At 35.4% G+C, this 23,793-nt stretch overlaps 1 protein-coding gene across 3 annotated transcripts in view; it reads left to right on the top strand.

Moving 5' to 3' along the window:
- MMP16 (matrix metallopeptidase 16) overlaps positions 1 to 23,793 on the top strand; it is a 313,058-nt gene that overhangs the window by 248,281 nt on the left and 40,984 nt on the right. For all 3 annotated transcript variants that reach the window (XM_063643386.1, XM_055286708.2, XM_055286709.1), the window contains exon 8: positions 16,981 to 17,131. In XM_063643386.1, the coding sequence (XP_063499456.1) occupies positions 16,981 to 17,131 (151 nt within the window). The remainder of the gene's footprint in view (positions 1 to 16,980; positions 17,132 to 23,793) is intronic.

Genomic DNA, 23,793 nt, shown 5'->3' with positions numbered 1-23,793 from the left:
CTCCTGCTGTCTATAATAAGCATATAAAAAAGTGGCGGTGCACCGCACCACAGTGGACAAAGCAAGGATACCACCTAAAGGCTGTGAATCTTAGCGACATGATATTGGAGGGAAATTCCCCTCTCCTACATCCTTCCTGGGTCCCATGAGTAGTAGCAACAAAAAGAAGGGCAGGTTAAGTTCCGACTAGCCTTCCACTTGGGGACTGTCCCAGGAGGCCCTGTCTCCTCACAGGACCAGTCGTGCTCTCTGAGAAGACTGCCTGAGGCGAAACTGCCACAGTCATAAATTCGTGTTCTGACAGCTCTTTATTGCCTCAGGGCCTTCTCGCTTTTATTCGCTTTGCTGCTTCTCACTCTCTTGTGGCATAGCTAGCTCCTTTTCATCTTTCAACAGCCAGCATAAAAGGTATGTCCTCCAGTGCCCTCCCTGCCCACCCTATGTAAGTAGTACCTTCTAACTTGCACAAAGCATTTGTAAAAGAATTGAAATTACCCACAGCATTCAAATGGAAATTTCATGAGAGATGGAATTTGTTTATATTTTCCTGCATATCATTTTATTTTCAGTTCCTAAAAGTGTTGGGTGCATAGTAGGTGCTCAATAAACATTTCAATAAAAGCAATATCACTGAATACTGATTTGACTCAGTATGGTGTTTTTTATGGTATGGTGCTTACAATAGCAATAATTTCATCTTTTGTCCCAGACTTCTGTAACCACCAGAATGTTGTGCTTGTCAGTGGTCTCTTCTGGTACATTGTCAACCTCAGGAAATGCCTACTCTAATAAATTTTGTCACTTTGAGGACCCTCACTGTGGCGACTCTTTCCTCCAGTTTACTCTTACCCTCAAATAAACCCTCTCAAAACCCAGCTATGACCTGTAGCTCTTCCTCTCAATAAAGCATTGATTATTGAGAAAGAGTCAGAAGTTCTGGGTGTTCCCAGTGAGACCACACTCTTCCCTAGACTCTACCTCATGACTGGCAGGAGAGGAGTGAGAGTCCTAGCACCCCGGGCTTCTGAAGCGAAATGACCCCCTCCACTACCCTCACCACAATCACAATCAAAATATTTCTCCTTGACTCTTTCTTTATAACCCTTATCACCCTCAAAAGACCAGATAACCACATCATTCCTCAACCCACGTGGTCACTCCATTTTGTTCTATGGGCCGTGAGGCAATCTCTGCCCCTTTGCTAACAGTTGATCCCCTTCCCTGCATAACTTGTGCACATACCATCTGACAAACCATATATTTTAAGTGTTTATCTGTATCCTTCCCACTAGAATATCAATCCCATAAAGGCAAGGTATTCTTTTTTTTTTCTTTTACACTGTTTTATCACCAAAATCTTAAACTGGGCTTTGACAGACCTTTTCTGTAATGACAAAATAGTGAATATTTTAGGCTTTGCAGCCCGTATGGTCTCTATTATATACCTTTCTTTATTATATACCTTTCTTTGTTTTTTGTGTGTGTTGTGTTCTAACTTAAAAAATGTAAAAACTATTCTTAGATCATGGGCCACACAGAAGCAGGCTATGGTCATAGTTTGTTGTCTTAAACAATACCTGGAGTGTAGTAAACACTCAATAAAGATTGATCAAATGAACCAAGAATAAGATTCAAGCCCCAACCTGTACTTATAGCCATGTGCAAGTTGGTCTCAACCTATACCAGCCATACTAGACTGTGATTTACATTACTAGTGATTTAGATGTTATTCTTCTTTAATTTACTCTTTTATTTAGCCTCTTTGCCTTACATTATTTATCTTTGTTTTCTTCTTCTCTCTCTACAGAAATCATCTTTTATGTTTTTTTTTTCTTCTTCTAATCTGTGCTAGACAATTATTATATATTTGAGTAGCTTTGTCTTTTATTCCCCTATTTAACTAAAGTCCATGTTTGGATATAAATGTATTTAACTATGTATTTCCTAAAGGTACTTAGGTATTAATTATACCTAAAGGTATTAACCTTGTTTTCATTTTACATAAGAATTTGAAGATGTGTATTCAACTATATGTATAAATGAATGTTTAGCTATAAAGTATAACTATTGTGTTCATGATATAAACATAACATGTCCTATTTATTCAAACTTTTATAAATCTTAAGAAGAATGAAAAGCAATTAGATACAATTAAAAATTTATATTTTGGTGTAATTTAGATATTTTTTGAACTTGGGCAAAATTATATGTGCACATGTACATCATGTGAAGTGGGAGTTGTCAGTATATAAATTATGAAAACATAAAACTTGTCCTTTATATATGTGTCCAATTCTATATTCTGAACATAATCTTACTGCTTTTTGGTATGTTAAAGTATGGTAGATCAGAATATAATGTAATATATTACATAATAGTGTACTATAATGGTAGATTCTGCTTCCAGCCAAGAAGTAATAATGGGGATCAGATTTATCTTTCCTCCTGAAAACAAAGAAAAAATTGACAAATTATATTAAAATATGATTTTCAAAGACACTGGGTTTCAAGAAACAGGGGACATTGAATCCTGAGAGTCAGGAAATAAAGGGAGATGAGCCCTGAAATTACCATAGCTTCCCATCTGAATAATTTACAGGCTGCGGCACAACGTAGGGGAACCCAGGAAGAGCTCAGAAGTCTTTCTCAGTTGAAGATACAGAGCTGAGAGTTCAGGGAGAACAAGGTAGCTTCAGTGCACAGGAGAAAGTAACATAGAGGAGAGAGCTACACAAGATGGCCCAGAGATTAGCAGATGGATCCCCATACGTATTGGAAAGAGTATTGGTCAGCTCATGTCTATAAGGAAACTACTCAAATCTAGAAAAGGAACCAATCAGTCGGAACAAAAGGAGAAGTGCCTGACACTCACGGAGGGCCATAGTACCTGCTGCCCCCCAACCACCTGTTCATAGGCTTTGGATAGAGTATTGAAAAGGGCCTTACCTCAGTAGTGGGGAATAATTATCCTAGAAATATCCCTGCTTGAATTCCACTTAACAAATCTTCAAAGTAAGACCTGAAGCAATCGAATGGTTTCCAAATAACAGTCCTAGAACAAAGCTCAAGAATATTTATAGGGATACAGAGATACTGACCCAACAAGGTAAAATTCACAGTATCTTGCATACCCCAAAAGATCAGGAACAAGACAAGGATGTTTATATCAGGTCTGTTCAACATTGTAACAAGTTTTATCTGGTGAAATAAATAAAAATATTTTAGATTGGAAAGAAAGAAATAAAGCTGTATTTATAGACAATCTGACTGATGTAAAACAGAAGTAAAACTGTATCCATGGACGTAGTTGTCTGTGTAGAAAGAGATAGGATTGCAGTCAACCAAAAAGCTTCCAGAATTGATGTGTGTCTCTCAAAGTTACAAGATCTAAGAACGTTAGTAAACATTTAATTGTATTTCTGTATATTTTCAAGAACTGGAAGGGTCTGAGATTTTATCTTATTTGTAAGCTAATAAAAGCCTATTAGCCTGCCTTATGCTCATGGATGTTGACAGAAGACATGAGATTCCTGAGTCAGAGAAAAGGATGGAAATCAAAAGCAGTAGCCACAGTATAGTCATCTGTACTTTTTCCCTAAACCCCACACTTTAGAAGTGTGATACTAAAAGGAGGTGACACCTTACATGAAATTAGTCTCATTGCAAGAAAGGAATAATGAATTAAAGTACCTAAATTTTCTATAATTAGCAATAAGCCTGCCTAAATTTTTCACTGAAGGGAGATAGTTTCTTTATCATACTGGACAGTAAACAGACCTTTCCTTTGCGGTGAAGGGAGACACTGTATCCATAATCCCAGTTTTGGAAATGGATTCTAGAACAAAGGCAGTCAGTGCCTGTGCTCTCAAGACAAACTGAAAAGCACAAGACCTATGAAGAATTATCTCCTATCACATACTAACAAAGAACAATAAGGAATTGAAAATTTAAAATAAAAGGCCATTTACAATTGCATTCGAAAACATCAGATACTGAGGGATCAATCTGCAAAAAAATGTGCATGACCTCTACATTGAAAACAACAAAACACTGCTAAATGAAAGTAAAGAGGCCTAAATAACTGGACAGATATGCCTCATTCACAGGTCAGAGGGCTCAGTATTATTACAATGACATTTATCACCAGATTTATGTTGACATTCAGTGCAATCCCGATCAAAATACTTGCAGGCACTTTTGTAGTAATGGTCATGCTGATTCTAAAATTCATATATACAAATACAAAAGGCCTAGTATAGACAAAACCACTTTGGAAATACTAGTTGATTTTGACCGGGTAAGGTGGCTCACGCCTGTAAGCCCAGTACTTTGGGAGGGAGAGGCAAGTGGATCACTTGAGGTCAGGAGTTCAAGACCAGCCTGGCCAACATGGTGAAATCCCAACTCTACTAAAAATATAAAAATTAGCCAGGTGTGGTGGCAGGCTCCTGCAATCCCAGCCACTCAGGAGGCTGAGACAAGAGAATCTCTTGATCCCAGGAGGCAGAGGTTGCAGTAAGCCGAGATCATGCCCCTGCACTCCAGCCTGCATGATAGAGCAAGACTCTGTCTCAAAAAAACAAAGAAAGGAAAAAGAAAATACTACTTGATTTCAAGTCTTACTTTAAAGCTATAATAATCAAGACTCAAAACATATATGGACAAGTAATTTTTAACAAAGATACATGTAAAAAAACAAAACAAAACAAACCTCCAATTCACATCCTATACTATACGAAAATATGGTCCTAACCTAAATGTAAAGGCTGAATCTATAAAACTCCTAGATGAATCATAGGATACAAAAGTTTGTGACCTTGATCTGTGCAAAAATTTCTTAGATATCATGCAAAATCATAATCTATAAAAGAAAAATTGATATATAAGACTTAATTTAAAAATTCTACTCTTCAAAGACACTTTTAAGAGAATAAAAAAACCTCAGATTAGAGTACATTATTTGCAAGCCAAGTATATGATGAAGGATTTTTATTCACAATATATAAAGAACACTCAAAACGCAATAAAAAGAAAACAAACAACTCAATAAAAATGAACAGAGTATTGAACAAAAGCTTTACCAAAGATCATAGATGGTTGTCAAATGAGCTCATGAAAAGATGCTTTACATTATTAGTCATTAGGGAAATGTAAATTAAAACCACAATGAAATACCACTACACACCTGATAGAATGGCTAACATATAAAAGACTGACCATACCAAGTGTTGGCAAGATTATGAAGGAACTGTAACTGTCATATATTGCTAAAAGAAAGTAAAATTGTATATTCTGGAAAACATTTTGGCAGTTTTCTTTAAAAGTAAAATACACAGCTACTATATAATCCAGCCATTTTACCCTTGGTATTTTCCCAAGAAAAATGAAAACGTATGTGTAATCAAAGACCTCTACATAAATATTCGAAGCAGCCATATTTGTGATAACACAAAACTGGAAATAATTCAGATATTCTCAACAGGTAAATGAGTAAACTGTGATATATCCATAAAATGGAAGACTATTCAGCAATAAAAAGGAATGAAATACTGATTCACATTACAACATGGATGAAACTCAAAATAATTTTGCTGGGAAATAATTCAGACAAAACAAGAGTACATACTGTATTATAGCATTTGTATTAAATTTTAGAAAATATAAACTGATCTATAGTGATAAAAAGTGCCTCATTGGTTCCCTGGGGACAGGCAAGAGTTGAGCGTGAAGAAAACTTCTCAGAATGATGAAATGTTCATTTTCTTGATTATGTCAATACTTTGATAGGTATGTACATATGTCAAAACGTAATAAATTATACACATTAAATTTATTGAATGTCAGTTATATCACAATAAGACTTTTTTTTAACAAGAAGCTTTACTAAGTGCATAAATTTATGTTGTAATCAATTATGCAAATATTTCATACATTTAAATATACTGATGACATAGGTAGTACAATTTGATTCCTTCATTATTCCAGAGCATGTTAATTATGAATATCCAAATTAATACTATTTCAGTTTTAGTTTCTTAGTTGAGCCCATTGACAATCAAGTGCAATGTACCCTCATAGCTGAGATGCATTCATTCCCTGGCAACTTTCCCCTCTATGTTAAAGTTTTAGTATTTTGACAATAGTAGAAAGAAAATTTAATTAAGTCTTAGTAAATAACTCATCCACTTACTGAAGAAATATTATAAATATTCTATGATCTCAATTTAATTTTAGATGCTATAACTTATAATGATTATAAAGTATTCTCTACTAAGTGGTTATCTTGGAAATAACTACCAAAAAAGTTTTGGTGCCCACATTTTGAGTAATTTTGTCACTGTTATTTTATATTGTTTATCTTTGTTTCATTTTTGCTCTGTAATTTCTCATCTTATTTTTGTTTGTTTTTAACTTATGTTTTCTCTTTGTGTCACATTTTGTATCAGATCCCTCAAATTTTTGTGACATGATTATAGGTACAAGTAAGTAGACAAGTATTTTAGATACTTTTTCTTTCAACCTCACATGTGTAGACGTATGTGTGGGGGTGGGTATTTTTTTGTTGTTTTTGTTTTTTTAAAGAAGCCAGTGTATAATGTCTCCCTTCACTGATTAAGCTGCTTGCTGTAAGGGCTGTTGAGTGAGAGTGTAGATGTACAAACCCATAGGGCTTTCTTATTGAAAGTCAGCCAGCATTATGGTTTGGTGTATGTGACTATCACTTAGCACCATTTACAGTTGTGATGCCTGAATAGGCCCATTTATTCCTCTATTTGATATTTAGTAAGTAACACTGAGTCGTTCTACTTTATGCTCAAACGTGGTTTTTTTTATTGTTTAGAGAGACCCAGAAATAGAAAATGTATCATACCTCGAGGAAGTAATACGGTTTTTTTTCCAGCAACTGAATGTACTCTATACTTTGTGCTAGTTAGCTATCTTTCCATCACTCAGGTATATCCCATATAAAGAGTAACAATTTGTAAGCATAATCAAGCCAGGTGTACATTCTTAATTACTAGGCATGTTAAGACTGAATGGTTATGAGATAATAGTATCAAAAACGCTGTCTTGAAAATTGAGCTGGTGCAATCTCTTTCAAGAATTGGAAACAAATTTTAAAACAGAGATGCTAGTGTTGTCAGAATCAGTAACAGTCAAAATAAAATCAAGTAGCTGAAAAGTTGTCTCAAAATTCAAATTGTTGCTATCACTTAATAAATTTAAGCAGTACTTATTACCCTGGTTGGCAGTTTCATTTCAAGAGACACAAATCACTTGTGGAATAGAAACTAAAATATATGAGGCAGAAAAGAGGATGGCAATAAAATTTAGGAATAAAAATGGCATACAGAAGATGTGTATCAAAAGAGAGGAGTTGTCTAAAGTACTTGATGCTGGAAAATGGCAAAGAAAAGAACTGTTTGTTAAGAAATGGGTTATATGAATTTAATTGTTATTTTATTTCAAATGAATACTCATAAACAGGCAATTTCTTTATGCTGCTCACAAATTCTTTTTCTTGAAAGGTTTAGGGAGTGTTCATGAAGTTCATTTGAGGTCGAAATACATTGTTTCTTACATAGTACAATAAATAGGTAACCTACAAGAAATATTTTCTATAAATAGGTGAGTACAATGATTATTTATTTCTTTATAGGATATAACAAAATTGATGTACAAAAAGTTATACTAGATTAAGGAATTTATATTTAGTAGTCTTGGTATATGTGAAAATAGATTTAGACCAAGCGAATAGTGCTATTTTTTGAATTATATTTATAGAATTTTAGTATTAATATTTTATGTTGACGTGCTCATCTAAAACATAGGTCCAAATGTTTAATATTTGAAACTCTTATTGCTAATATACCTCTACTTATTAAAATGATTAAAAACTCTATAGTATATTTTTATTATGTCTATTTTCATTTATATTTAAAGCTGCAATATCTTCCTGTCAATATTACTTGTGTATCTGAAAGCTTTCCTCATTTTCAAAAACTGTTGTAACATCACTTTGTTTGTTGTGCCTCGTAGAGTTCCCCAGGAAGCAGACACTGAGACCAAGTTAGGAGTCTGAGAGGTTTGTCAGGGAGGAAGGTAAATATATGAAAGATTAAAGGGGACAAGGCAGGATTAGCGGTAGGTGACAAAGTCTTGGTGAACCCGATGCCAAGCTTCAGATCAAAGAATGCCTCTTAGAGGATTTGCGTGCAAAGCAAAAATGGCCAGGCTTTAGTACTCTGCTGTGCTCAGTCTTTGGTGGGAGGCTGCTGGAGAAGAGTGTAGCCTTGGCCCAACTGATGCATCAGACCCAAAGGCACTCAGCTGATGATAGTTTCTTTCTCTAAGGAAGACCTGAGCTGCACACCTCAGCGGCAACCACACTTGCATAAGCATTCAAAATTCTCTGCTTACTAGATAATATTGTGGAATCTGGAAAACAAAATGCTGCTAACAAAAAGTCATATGACCTCAAAAGTTGGGCATTTATTCAAATTTCCTGAGCAACCTACCTATAAACAATATAGAAATTAAAACATATTCCAAATAGCTCAAATAGAGATTAGTGTTACTTAATTGTTTATTATTGGTATCATTTATTTATTTGAGTAGGTGATTAGCAAATTTGATCAGTGAAATACTGTGTTATAACCATTTATTGGGACACCTTGAGGCACCTACAGTGTGAGTGTATTTGATCTCATTATTTCCCGAATTCCAAGCGAGCATTAAGTTAGCATCGTACGTACAAATTATGAAAGGAAAGCTCAGATTCATGACTTGCGCAGGGTCTTACAGCTGGTTATTGGTAGAGCTGTCACCCCCTAGTTCTGACTTCAAAGCTATTGAATGCCCCATTAAATAACATAATCTAACAAATAAAATATTGATTCTTTATAAAAATGTTTTAAATTCCCTGATGTTTTCTCAAAGAATATATAAATGTTGAACAGTAATCAGCCCAATAAACAATATTTACTGACTATTCTATGCACAGACTTCTGTGTTATGAAGAAAATCAAACCATTAAGGAATTTGTTTTCTAATCTTTCCTGTAAAAAACTACATAGTAAATACTTTCTGCTTTGTGGACCATATGGACTCTGTCATTAACTACTAAACTCTTTCATTGCAAGTTAAAAGCAGCCATACCCAATACGTAAATAAATAGGTGTGGCTGTTTGCTGGTAAAGTGTTATTTACAAGAACAGGCGGCAGCTAGTGGTCCTCGTTTACTGACCACTGTTGTAATAGAAAACATAAAATATAAATATATGAATAGTTTTGAGGAGACAAAAATACAGTTTTTTTTTTTTAATTTCTTTAGTAATAAGGCACAAAGGATATCACACTACTCAAGATACAATGAACAAGCATGAGCCGAATACAGTGGGTTAATACATAAACACTCCCATTAAAAATGTTAGGTGATTAGTTGATAAAGGAAGGAAGAAGCAGGGAATCATTAGCAATTCTGAAAGCCAGAGTGTGAACTTGTTCTGTTTTGAGAGTCAATTTTGCATAGTAAGATAAGCACTGAATCAAGAGGCCTGGACCACAGTACAAACCCATTAGAACCTGGTGCTGTGGCTTTAGACACACGACTTCTTTGACCTGTAAAATAAATGAATGCGTTAGGCTGGATTATCAGCCACTTTTCTGATCCGGTACATCTGAACAATATAATGCACTCCCATCATTAACAGTGGCTCAGTTCAAGGGAGTCAAAAAGCAGGTAGAAATCTTAACCTCCAGAGTAAGCACTGTCCTTCTGAAAAAAAAAAGTTATTAGATACTGCATGTTTCCTGATAGGAGCAGCATTTAATTTAAAAATTCTGTTTGGGATTATTTGTTTACTATCTATTTTCTCTGCTAGTCTGTTCCACAAAGACAGGAACTTTTTGTGTTGCCTTCATCAGTGTTTCTGCAGCTCCTAGTTGACTGACAGACTATAATAGGCTCATAATAAACAGACATTGAATAGGAGAAGAGCTGGATGAATAGATGGAATAGATGGATGATTGAATGTCATCCATCCATTGAATAGATGGATGGATAGATGAATATCATTGAAAAATCACTGCAATAGACGATCTATAAAGTCTTCTCCAACTCTAAACATTTTTAAAGCTATTCTTCCATTTATAAAACCTTTTGGTCTTTAATTCTAACTTGTTGATATTTTCCTCTGCATTCTGCCAAGTACAATGTCGGTAAGAACTAGTTTTTTCCGCTTGCTCCAGAATATGTCAACCTCATATGAAATCCAGGGAATACTTACATTCTACCAAGATATTTTCCTTGAGACCCAGACTGTCTGATGGTAGGGTAGTTAAAAAACCACCTGTCATATGTACAGTAAAAAAAAGCCAAATATAAATCTTACATACTTAACTGAAAACCTGAAAAGTAGAAACAAAGTCATTTCTGTTTTTTCTTCCTTTTCGTATTTTTTTTAACTATACTTTAAGTTGTAAGGTACATGTGCACAATGTGCAGGTTTGTTACATATGTACACATGTGCCATGTTGGTGTGCTGCACCCATTAACTCGTCATTTACATTAGGTATATCTCCTAATGCTATCCCTCCCCACTCCCCCCACCCCATGACAGGCCCCGGTGTGTGATATTCCCCTTCCTGTGTCCAAGTGTTCTCATTGTTCAATTCCCACCTATGAGTGAGAACATGTGGTGTTTTGTTTTTTGTCCTTGCAATTGTTTGCTGAGAATGATGGTTTCCAGCTTCATCCATGTCCCTACAAAGGACGTGAACTCATCCTTTTTTATGGCTGCATAGTATTCCATGGTGTTTATGTGCCACATTTTCTTAATCCAGTCTATCATTGTTGGACATTTGGGTTGGTTCCAAGTCGTTGCTATTGTGAATAGTGCCGCAGTAAACATACGTGTGCATGTGTCTTTATAGCAGCATGACTTATAATCCTTTGGGTATATGCCCAGTAATGGGATGGCTGGGTCAAATGGTATTTCTAGTTCTAGATCCTTGAGGAATCGCCACACTGTCTTCCACTAGTTACTGTAAACTAGTTCAACCATTTCAGTTTTTTCATATGAAAATCTTAACTCATCAAGATACAAAAGGAATTGTATAATTGTATTTTCCCAATAAACACTCAGAAAATTAAATGTCACTCATAATTATTATTGAGTTATTTCCTTGAATTCTATGCCATAAACACTCAGCAGGCAAGGTGGTATTTCTTAATTTTGTGAGAATGACTGCTGGAATTCTGTCGTGCAACTTTATAGCAAATGTTTACTGATAAGCTCTCTATTTTGCTTTGTTTTCATAAAGGGAATATAAGTACATTTTTCCTAGTAGGTTAAGAAAAAACAAAAAAAAAAGCTGATCGAGCTGTTTTATACAAAGGACTTGATCATTAAAAAGTGAAAGACTGATTATTTCTCCCTTTTGTGTATGGAAAATACTAGACCAACAGTACAGGAAAGTATTTTCAATGCATAGTTTTTATAAACAGCAACAATAACAGTTTTTTAAGTAGAATAATAACAATTTCCTATAAGAACCGTAATTCCTTTTCTTTTTTCACACATTGTCCTCTACTGAGACACCAGAACTACATGTAAACTAAGCTTCTGTGAACCATTTCTCCTGCTCCATGCACCAGGGCATCCTGGTTATTGATGAGCCTAGTGTCTTCACTAAAAAAAGCCTGGAAGAAATTATCATGCAAATGATAAGCAAGTTTAGGAGCTGCAAAAGGAAGTGATCAAAAGCATACTAGAATGCTTCTGCTTGAAAGGGACAACCAACTGAGTTGAGCTGACACAGTATGTACCCTAAATAGCTAGCATGAGAGGCATTGAAACTGCATACTCCTAATTAAAAAGGAGATGAAAGGAAAGGATGCAATAAGTAACTGAGGTATAGGCCAACAGAAAAGGCCTTTCTTTCTCTTTCTTCTATTGTTTTAAGACTTTCTATTTTAATGCCACAGGGATTTGATTAAAATATAGAGCATACTGTGAAACAGCTTTCTGGATTTTCCAACTCACTGACTCTGGCAAGGATGTGGTCTGGGCCTTTGGGATGAGGTGTGTGTGTGTGTGTGTGTCTGTGTCTGTGTGTGTGTGTGTGTGTGTATAATATTCAGATTATACAAGGGCTCAGGGTAAGTTTCCTTTTTTATGACCATATTTCCAACACTTGGTTAAATATAATCACTTAAATAAATGATTTTTCAGCACAATACCAAGACATGCCTTATATTTTCTCTTGCTAGTGGTTGTAAAATTTTTCTTTCTTGCTGTACTAACAAGATTCCAAACTAATGCCCTCAATGTTATTTATGTAGCCTTTATTGTGCCTTTTGTTAGATTTTTGATCCTATATTTGAGTAGCCATGTAATATTAAACATGGTTCTTTGCATCAGTAACCATTTATTTATTAAGCACCTACTTTCCAAATACTATATATGAGGTGCTGCACGAAAATAATGCGTTCGATGTAGCGTTTTTCCTCAAGTTATTCACACGCTAGAGTGGGTGGCAGGCTTGTGATTCATCAAGGTACAATGTACTAAGTAATAAGATGAAGGTAAATGCCGGTAATTTGGCAATGTAAGGTGCCCACCATACTCAGATAGGAAATGCTTTTCAGAGAAATCGTGCAAAGCTAAGTTTTGAAAGTGTCATCCTAGTTTCCCATAAATGGAGATAAGTGGAATATAGATGAGATAAGACACCCGTACTGAAAGGAACCTTGAAATGACATATAATGAATTTGGGTTTTATCCTGAATGCAATAAGAAACCACTGAAATTTTTAAACAAAAGAGAGGCAAAAATCAAGTATGCATTTTCAAGAAATCCCTTTATTGACTTTGTGGAGGATAGATAAAAAGGAGACTGGCTGGAGACAGGAAAACGAGGAAGAAAATGTTGAAATAACATAAGCTAGGAAATACACAGGTTTCTCTTAAGTCTCATGGCTGGAAGACAGCATGGTACCATTGGCTAAAGCTAGGATTCTGGCCAACAGGCTTGGGCTCAGATGCACCTAGCAACTTACATGATATTTGATTGTTCACAATTTTACATTGAACAGTCTCGTTCAGTTAAAAGAAAAATAAACCCAGTAAGGTTAATTGAGCTTATGGGGAACTTATGGTAAGGAGTGGGTGTGTAACAGGAACTCAGACAGCCAGGAACTTGCTACACTTGCCTGCTGGCCCCTCTCCCATTCATAGCTTTGCTCCTTGTATCACTTTTTTTTTTTAATCTCTTCTCATTCTCTCTTCTCTTTCTGTCCATCTCTTTTATTCAATTTCTGCCTCCTCATAATATTTGCTTCCTCTGTCCATCTTGGCTTCTCAGGCTTCGTATTATATAAAAATAGTCAATTTCCCCTGCTTAGAGGGAAAATCTCTCGGTGTTCTCTGGGTCATCTTCCCAAGAGAGAGACATGGATGGTTCTGCTTATCTCTGCTTATCAGACGAAGCCAAGTCTCCATAGCTTACTCTGCAGCACAGCATTTTGACTGACTCTAGTCTTACAGTGATAGTATTACCTTTAGAAGGGACGATGGAAGGGATGATATAAAGGACCATTGGTAAAAAGAACAGCCTTCAAAGGACAGTTATAAGGGAGAGTTAGGAATTGAAATCATCTGAATGTAATGATCCATTAAATATGGAAAATAATGAACAAGGACGTTTCTGATGTCAGCCACAGTATAACTAGTATTCCATCTACCCAAAGAGGGAAAATAAGAAAGGTATTCAGATGAGTTCAAATTTGGACTTTGTAGAAAATCTCATCAGATAACTATAGATACTAGTTGGCTTTCAAGAGATATTTGGATCAGAGTTAGTCATTTATGACTACACTTTTTTCTTTTTGCCTTCTGATGTTTTCTTTTACTTTTGTCTTCAACACTGCCTCTTCTTTCTCCTGATGTGCCTCTGCTTCCCTCTTCCTTTGTGTGATCTTTTCTAATGGTCATGAATTTCTAGAAGTCCGGTTCTGGTTAATCTTTATCTTCTGTGTATACTCGTCCCAGGATAATCTCAACACATCCTAAATTTATAAATGCCACATGTATGCTTGTGTCTTACAAACTTATTTTCAAACTGACCTACCTGGTTGCCTACAGGACTTCTTTATGTAGATATCTAATTGACATCTCAGACTCTTGATTTAAACTTCCAACAGCCCATTCACCTTTAGTCTTGTCTTATTAAATAACACTGTTATTCACTTATCTACACAAGCCAGAACTTGAAGATCATTCTTAATATTATCTTTATCTTAATTCCCTCAGCAATGCCTATCAATTCCATCTCCAAAATATGTCCTGACTTTATTTTATCGTTTCCGTCTCTATTTCTGCTGTGTTGGTCCAAACTACTATCAGAGAACTTTTTGATTTAACTATTCAATGACTTCCTATTTCATTTAGAACAAAGTTCAACTCCTACAAGGGTTACATGATCCTCACCTCTATCATTATACACTCCTATCACACTCTATTCTAGCTGCACAACAAGCTTCTTCCCATTTTGGCATTTATTCTTTATGTTTCTTTTACCTCAAACAATCTTCAGTGGTCTGGCTCCTTTGAATTATATGTCACAGTTGAATAAAGAGATCTTTCCTGCATCTAATACAAAGTAGCCCCAAATCCCATCACTGTCACCTTAATATCCTTTTTTCTTTCTCTATTTGTATAGCACTTTGCTTTCTGAAGTTTTAATTTATTCATCTGTTTGATTCGTACTCACTCACTGATATCTAAGCTTCATGAGATAGAGATGTTGACCTTCTGGTTCACTTCTCTATTGGTAGTGCCTACAACAGTGCTTGGTACATGTACTAAGTAATTATTGAGTGAATGATTCAATTAATTCTTGCCAAAGACTCTTGATGGGTCATTTTATTTTCATTCTTCCCTTTATAATCCATTTGTCACCAAAAATCATTTTAAAATATAAAACCAATCACAACCCAACACAAATTTAATCTCCTTGATGGCCTCCAGTACACTCTAAGTAAGATTCCAACTCATTATGTTGATTTTCAAAGATTTTGTACTTGCTTATTACAAATTACTGATCTTCTTTCAATTTGTTGATCATCCCAAACTGTCCTCTGCTCTGAATGCACTTCCCAATATTCTTTGCATATTTATTACCTTCTCTTTCTTTAGATTTTGGTGTATTTCTTCAGAGAGGTCTTCCCTGACCTTTTTACTTAAAGTAAGTTCCCTTTATTTTTTTCTCAACCTCTGTTTTTTGTTTTCTAGCCTTCTGTAGTTTTTCAATTACTGAAGTTATATATGTGTATATTTGGCTTTCATCTGCTGCTTCTGCTGTCATGTAGGATGATCAGGGTAGCGATCAGATTTCTTACCCTCTGCGGTATCCTTAGTACCTGGCATGATACTTGGGATACTTGAAGATACTCAGTAAATGTTGTTCTAACTTAAATGGTATCAAATGGTAGTAGAAGCTCTTGGAGTAAATGAGATTACCCATGGTTACAAACTAGAAACTCCTAACTAAATTTAGCCTAAAGATGTGTGGTTTTTGTTTGCTTATTTTGTGTTAAGAGGGCACATTTTTAAAATTTTTTGAAGACCTTTAGGTATTACATGAGCTATGGTTTATCATGGTCCTTATCTATGGGTGGTTTTGAAATATTATAGAAAGGACGTTGGGACACCTTGCTTTGCCAGATATTAACCCCAGGAGGTGCTAGAGATCCAAGACGATGCTGGATCGTAGAATGTTTCAGAAGCCCCAGGAGAAGAGGACTTGGGGAAGGAGGGAAATAAGTCTTTAGGGTAATGGTAATTTACTGACTTTTATGGAAATATCTCAATATTAGTGGAGATACTGCACTACTACTATCATCCCTAACCTGGCCCCTGTAGTTATTTGAGTTTGTGACCCTTCCTTATTTAGGATAAGAAGAGGAGAGCAGAGAACAGAGTCCTAGGAAACAATAACATTCAAGGGCTGAGTAAAATACAATAAGCCCAGAAAGGAGCAGCTAGAGAACAAACAAAACAAAAGAAAATGGTTTTCTCACAGCTCAGGGAGGAAAGTACTTAAGGTGGTCAATAGTGTCAATACATAAGGGTGGGAAATTGTTTAGTTGGAGGGCATTGGTGACTCCAGAACAAAAAGCTTTAGTGGACTGAAACTTGATAGGCATACCAGAAAGGGAAGTGGTGGGCACAGTCAACCAGGGGCACAGGGAGGGCATGAGGATATGTGCTGTCTGTAGAGAATTGTCAAGCAGCAATAAAACTGACTAAAGCCTGTCTGCTTTTGTCTCCTTTTTAGTATCATCATGCCATGCTCCAGCAATTCTAAACATGGTTAAGGTTAAAATTTTCCTCCACTCAGTTACCACTCTTAAAGACAGGAATAGAGTTAACAGTTATAAGAGGGCATGAGGTCAAGGGAGGATGAATGTGTAAGACTAGGGAGACTTGTGAACATTTATATAATCAGAGGAAAGGACCAGCCCAGAGGAGGTGTTTCAATCAAGTAGAAGTTATAATCACTAAGCCAATCTGAGGGCATACCCGTTGCTCAAAATACAGGAATGATTTAGCCTTGAAAAAAAGTAGGACCTCTAATTCTTAGGGGAAGAATCCTTCATCCTTGACTCAGAATTGTTTCTTTATGGCGAAGGTATAGTCTATTTTATTTTTTAAATTCACTCACAAATTTTGGTTATATTATTATATTAATAGTGTTCATTTTATCCACTTGTGAATGATATTTCAAAGATAACATTAATATTCCAGATGAGACAACTAATAACTTATTTCAAGGATTTAATATAATATATATTTAGTATACTTTTAAAAGTATAATATATATTTAATATAATAATTTTAAATGTATTATGTTAATAGACATATTCTAATTATGACATTAAATTAATATATTCTGCATTTACACTTATTCCATACAGGTAACAAATATTGGGTGTTCAAGGATACAACTCTTCAACCTGGTTACCCTCATGACTTGATAACCCTTGGAAGTGGAATTCCCCCTCATGGTATTGATTCAGCCATTTGGTGGGAGGACGTTGGGAAAACCTATTTCTTCAAGGGAGACAGGTCAGTATACACTTCTCATGAGAAAAACAGTTAATTAACCAATGTTTAGAAAATCAGCGTTTCTGGTCTATCAGAGTCATGAGCTGTTGATGAAGAATCCTGGTGGATTTAACACAGTTAATGCAATTAAAAATTGTTTTATATTTCAAATAATATTTAAGATAAATCTTTCTCTAATATATTCAGCTAATGTGACTTTCTTATGAATGTGTATACCTAGCAAATGTTTTTTTTTTTCATTTCCCCATAATTGTAACATGCCCATAATACTATGTAAGCAGTGTATATACATATCCTTGCATTGCATTTTTTGGGGAATTTTACTTACTTTGTTTAGAAAAAAAAAATACTTTTAAGCACAGGATTTTTGTGTTTTCACACTCAAAGTTAAATTTTTATACTTTGTATACAATAAATTGTGAAGACTTCCAAATAATTTCAGTTTAGTCACAGATTCTGTTTCTTAAGAAGCCACCATAGTCAAACTATCACTGGGCTAAATACTTTTAGTTTGAAGTATAATATTTTTTCCCAGCTATTTTACTCTCTTATTTTTTTCCTTTTGTGATACTGCTAACAGTGTTCACAAAATGAAAGAGAATTGTTAGTTTAAAACTTATAGTAAGGCTGGGCGTGTTGGCTCATGCCTGTAATCCCAGCATTTTGGGAGGCCAAGGTGGGTGGATCACTTGAGCTCAGGAGTTCGAGACCAGCCTGGCCAACATGGCGAAACCCCATCTCTACTAAAAATATAAAAATTAGCCAGGCATTTTGGCACATGCTTGTAATTCCAGCTACTTGGGAGGCTGAGGCATGAGAATCACTTGAACCAGGGAGGCAAAGGCTGCAGTGAGCCGAGATTGTGTCACTGTACTCCAGTCTGGGCAACAGAGTGAGACCCTGTCTCAAAAACAACAACAAAAAAAATAGAAAAACGTTTACAGTAGCTTTTAGGCAGATATAGCCCTAGCCCTGCCCATTTGTTAACAGATATTACAAATGGAATATATGTACATTGAAGCCTATATTTGTATTAATTTAAATAAATATTAAAAAATATAAAAAATCAAATTTGAATTAAATTATTACTAGCTAGCTCACAATGAGAAATTCTTAAGTAGTCTTCATTGGTTTGTAGGATGACTTAAGTCTGCCATTGTACTTCCATCTATGAGTAAATTTTTAAAAAATTTCACACATATAAAATACATGCTTTAATGTCCAACATGCCAGTGTTGAGTTTGCTATATTATCTTAGCATAGACTAACCCTATGCAATGTCTCCAACTTTAGGAGAAAAGTAAGTAAGTCTATAAACTTTGTTTATTTGGAAATTTACAAATTTTAATTCCAAATGGTTTCAAACAAATGTGTGAACAAAAAGTTGCTGTAATTGGCTTCCATGAATAAGAATGTACACTTTTAAATTTATCCTTTTACTAACTGTATATGCAATATTCCTATATTTTTCCATAGCAAAATGCTCATAGATTTTAATTCATTATAATAAAGCTAGGCTGTGCTATAATGTTTCTCACTAAATCACAAATTTAAAAGATCTATCAAAAAAAATTTGATCAAAGGAGAAGATGCTACTTAAAGCCACAAAAAGTATAATGACTCTCAACAGGATGTCAATGTAATAGACTATGAAAGAGGAAGAACTTTATTGCCACTGCATAGTGACCACTAATGAAAATAAATCTGCAGACTTATAACATATTCTTTAAAATGGTATAACCCTTAAGGTTGATAAATTCACCAGCTGATTTTATTTGCTTGAATGTACCCATGCAGGACTCGGTACTATACGGAGTTGCAGTTTTTTCTTTTTCTCAAAAAAGGGAAAAAAGAAAGGCTGAGGAGACACTTTGGAGAAGTTAGCTTCTAGGGGACAGAAAATGGAAGCTTCACTTTTATATAACAGTTTAATTAGAGTTTCATAGATAATAATAAAAATGCCCATTTCATTATCAGATAGCTCTTTTTCCCCACAAATGTAGGGATTACATTTAAAATGTTTTCATTCTAAGAATTTAGTACTTATTGGAACATTTAAGTTTAAAGATTAAACGTGAACTACCTTAAATTTGGAAATTAGTGGAGGTTAGATGCCAAAAGTATAGAAGAATAAAGACTATAGAAAACAGGAAAAGGGTTTTTTAGATCATTTACTCCCTGATTGAAAAGCTACATGCCAAATATAGAAAATATATAGAAATACCTTTATTACTTTTAAGTTCTATTTAAATAACTATGGTTTTATAGGCTTAAAAAAACTGAAAGCAGGATTTCAATTAATTTCTGTGTGTGATCTTGTGTAAGATGTCATGAGTTATAGATGTTTTATAAACAGATTACTCCATAGTCATATAATTACGTATTTCCAGAGTCAACAGCAGTTATCAATATATTTATTCTAGATTTAAAGTTAAATGGAAAAGACATTAAACTCTGTATCTGAAACAAAAACACAATTTATTTGTCACTTTTATATGAGAATTTATTTTTTATTATTTCTCCCCTCTTCTCCCACTGCCATTTTTCTGCTTACAAAAAAGAAAAAAAATTATGTTAACAGTTTTCTATTTCTCTAAGGCTAAGAGCAAAAAGGATTTTAGTGAGTATCTAGAACTGCTGTAAAAAATTCAAGTCCTTAAAGAGATCAGGTGAATAACGGCTGTAATACTGGGTAAAGCAGCATATCCAAGGCAATAGCGAATGATGAGTATTGCGGTGAGCTGGAAAGTGCAAAAACTCTAGAAAAGCATTCAAAATCAAGATCACTTAAAATAATCTACTAGGCAAACAGAGCACATCTTTAAATTGATGCTGCCATATGTCAGCCCTGCATGTTGTTCACTTCCTACCAAAATCTAGATACCCTCAATTACAGCCCAAGAGTACCCTTCCCTCTCCACCAAACTGCCTGTGACAGTATGAACATGAGGCAGCCCATTCTATTCTCAGTAGCTCTAGTGCCTGCTTCCTTAAGATTTCTGCACCTGTCCTACCCTAGCACTCATTTCATTCATCCAAAAATGCATTTTGAAACACAAAGTATGTGACATGTGCTAGATCATGAAGATGTAGTAGTAGAAAGACCACAGAGCTCCTAGTTTCATGGCACTTAGACTGTGTTGGGGGAGACAAATAATAAACAGTAAACAAATAAATGACCCTGATAATTTTCACAGTGAGAAATGAGACTCCTGGTGGTAAGGACAGGTTGGGACTTGTGTTGACTTGGGAGAAGGCCTCACTTGTTAACGGGACACTCGAGTGGGGACTTGAGTAGGAAGACATTTGAGCCATAGAAAGCTATCAGGACAATGTGTTGCAGGTGGATGATATAGTCATGCAAAGGCAATAATGTAGGAAAGAAGTTGGATTGTTCAGAAACAGTGTTGCTAGAGCATAGCATGGTTAAGTGGTAGAAGAAGTCCAACTGTTTGATAGGGACCAGATTTCACAGGGCCCTGTAGCCCATGGCAAACAGTTTGAATTTTATTCTAAGTACAAGGAAGAGGCATTGGAGGGTTTTCAACAGGAAAGTGACATGATCTTCTGTGTATTCACAAAGATTGTGCTGGCTTCTATGTGAAGAATGGGCTCCAAGAGTGGAGGTGTGGAGGGTAACTGGGAGACCATTGAAGGAGTGCAGGAAGACATGATGATAGCAGTGGAGATGGAGCAAAGTGGGTGGGTGCAGGATACATTTTTGAGTATGATAACAAGTTGTCCTCAGGGCTTGGATTTTAGGGGAGGAACAAAATAAATCAGGGCAACTTCCAGGCTTTTCACCCAAGTAATTAAGTAGATAGCACCTTATCTGGAGATAAGGCAGTCACCGAAAGGAATATTGGGGGAAGGGGATTAAGAGATTGAAATGTCCATGCTTGACTGAGGTGCCTATTTATACACCAAGTGAAGAAGTCAAGTAGGTGGTTGGATAATTGAGTTTGCATCTTAATGGAAAGTTTAGTTGGAGGCACAGATCTCAGAGTTATTGACATATAAATGGTGTTGAAAGCAGGAATCCATGTGAAATCTTCTAAGTATAGAGATAGCTAAAGAGAGTAGATGAAATGACGGTTCTTTAAATAAATCTGTAAATTCGGATTAAAATATCTAGTGTTGTACTATTTCATGTACAGCATGGAACTCAGTCCCTCAGATTCCTACTTGCCCTTTTGTTAATATACTACAATTTGGTACTTGGTTACGTTTTGATCTTCATAACATTTAGCTTAAAATGCTATGTTTCTAAGTCATCTCTCAACATCTCACAAACATATCTAAGACTGTATTGCCATATTTCATAAGAAGCTTAGCTGTTGAGAATTTTAAGGTATTTTCAAATAAAAATAACAAAATATAGACCTACTTTATTTTGTTAATTATTATCATCACTAACAGTCAAATAGAAAAATACATTTATTTCTTCCAGCTTAAGTGGTATGTTTACAAAGTAATTTTTTAATGTATATGTTTTTGAGTCATTTGAAAATACAGCAAAAACTGATATATTGATATTTTCTATTCTGTTGCATTTTTAAGACTGATTCTGAGGAATGGGACTTTGGGGCATTGATTAAGACTGCTAATCTCCAAAAAATCATCTGATTAAAGTCAAAATTCTACAGTATAGATGACTGATGAGTCAGAAGAAAGAGCTATGAGGTTCATTTACAATAGCTTTCATCACTTACTGACCCTCCCACAAAATTTCAATGTTTTCCATGAAAATGTCTACATTTTAAACCCCCCAAATGGTTGATGTACACAGTGTTTCGATCTGAATATGCTAATTTACTTCTCAATGCATCCATAAGCTTATTTTTCAGGGAGAAGAACTCAGTGGGATGAGATTTTTTGTTCATGTTGACATATGCTCAGATATGTTGGAAATTAAAATACAAAGCAATATTTATGAATAAGCCTCAGCACCTTTTATAAGACAGCACTAAATATAGATAATTCTAATTGCATTCTAGTTTACTGGGTATATTTCAAAGCTGACACAAAGCAGACAACCTTTGGGTTTGAGCCTGTGTTGAGTTTTTCTAAAATTGTAAAATGATCCTAAATTATTGTTTTGCATTATCTGCTAGGAGAGGGAAAAATGCATTTATATTGACAAATTCATACCCGAATTATGTTCCTACAAAAGAGTGTAATAAAATTTACATTCCATTAACATTTTCCTGAAATGAGATCTCTCTGAATCCTATGAGTCTGGCATGTAATATAGGTGCACAGAAAAGCATCAGTGGGTGAATGAATCTATGAATGAACAGACTAAGGGAGAAAGGAAAGCTATACCCAAACAATGAACACCAATTGTTTGAATGACAGTATTGAAAGAAAAAGAACCACAGGCAGACACTAGCAGTAACATTTGAATTTCAATTCTATCACATTCAAACGCAGTAAATGTGACTAAGTCAATTGTCTTTGAATAATATGATACCCAATGCTCTGTCATTGCTTAAATTGAGTGACAATTCATACTAAATTTATGGTTAGGACATTATTACAGAGAACATTGTAATATGTGATATAAAAGACTGTTGAGGGATTTAAGCACAACAATATATGTATCTAAATTTACTTTATAGCTACAAAATGCTACATAAAGTGTAGTTATTTCTACATGAAAAACAACTGCTTCTCAGATAACTAATCTGGTTGCTAGGTATGTATTAATGTTACTTAAATCACATGCAGGATGTGATCCCATTGTCCTCAGGATTTTAAGTTATTCCAAATTTTATTTATTATTATTATTTGAGATGAAGTCTCTCTCTGTTGCCCAAGCTGGAGTGCAGTGGCACTATCTCGGCTCACTGCAACCTTCACCTCCTGGGTTCCAGCGATTCTCCTGCCTCAGCCTCCGGACTAGCTGGGATTACAGGCGACTGCCACCACGCCCAGATAATTTTTGTATTTTTTAGTAGAGATGGAGTTTAGCCATGTTGGCCAGGCTGGTCTTGAACTCCTGACCTCAGGTGATCCACTCACATCGGCCTCCCAAATTGGTGGAATTACAGGCGTGAGCCACCATGCCTGGCCTATTATCATTTTTTTGAGACAAGGTCTCATTCTGTTGCCCTCACTGGAGTGCGGTGGCACAATCACAGCTCACTGCAGCCTCAACCTCCTGAGCTCAACAGATCCTCCCACCTCAGCCTCCTGAGTAGCTGGAACTAAAGGTGTGCACCACCATGCCCAGTTAGTTTTTTGTGTTTTTGGTAAAGACAGGGTTTCACCATGTTGCCTAGGCTGGTCTCAAACTCGTGGGCTCAAGCAATCCGTCCACCTCAGCCTCCCAAAGTGCTGGGATTACAGGTGTGAGTCACCACACCTGGCCCTAGTCCAAATTTTAAGTTAGAATTTAAAAGCTCACTTTAAGTTATAGTTTATGTCATCTAAAAGTGCCATGTATTGTTAAGATATGTCATTATTTATTCTATTATGGGAGGAAAACCCTGTCAAGTAAACTGACACCATATCTATTGTAAGGGCATTCTGATGTTGAGAGATGTAAAATGTGAAAAAGTGTTCCTTAGGATCCATGAAATAGGTATTTGACTATCTCTCTGCAAGACACTTTCTTTGCTGAAGTGTGGAAAGCAGTTAACATATATATTAAGTAACTA

Source organism: Symphalangus syndactylus, chromosome 7 (assembly GCF_028878055.3).
Source record: "Symphalangus syndactylus isolate Jambi chromosome 7, NHGRI_mSymSyn1-v2.1_pri, whole genome shotgun sequence".
NCBI classification, from domain to species: Eukaryota; Metazoa; Chordata; class Mammalia; order Primates; family Hylobatidae; genus Symphalangus; species Symphalangus syndactylus.
Note: the sequence above shows the minus strand (reverse complement) of the source record. Positions and strands in the feature narration are given on the sequence as shown.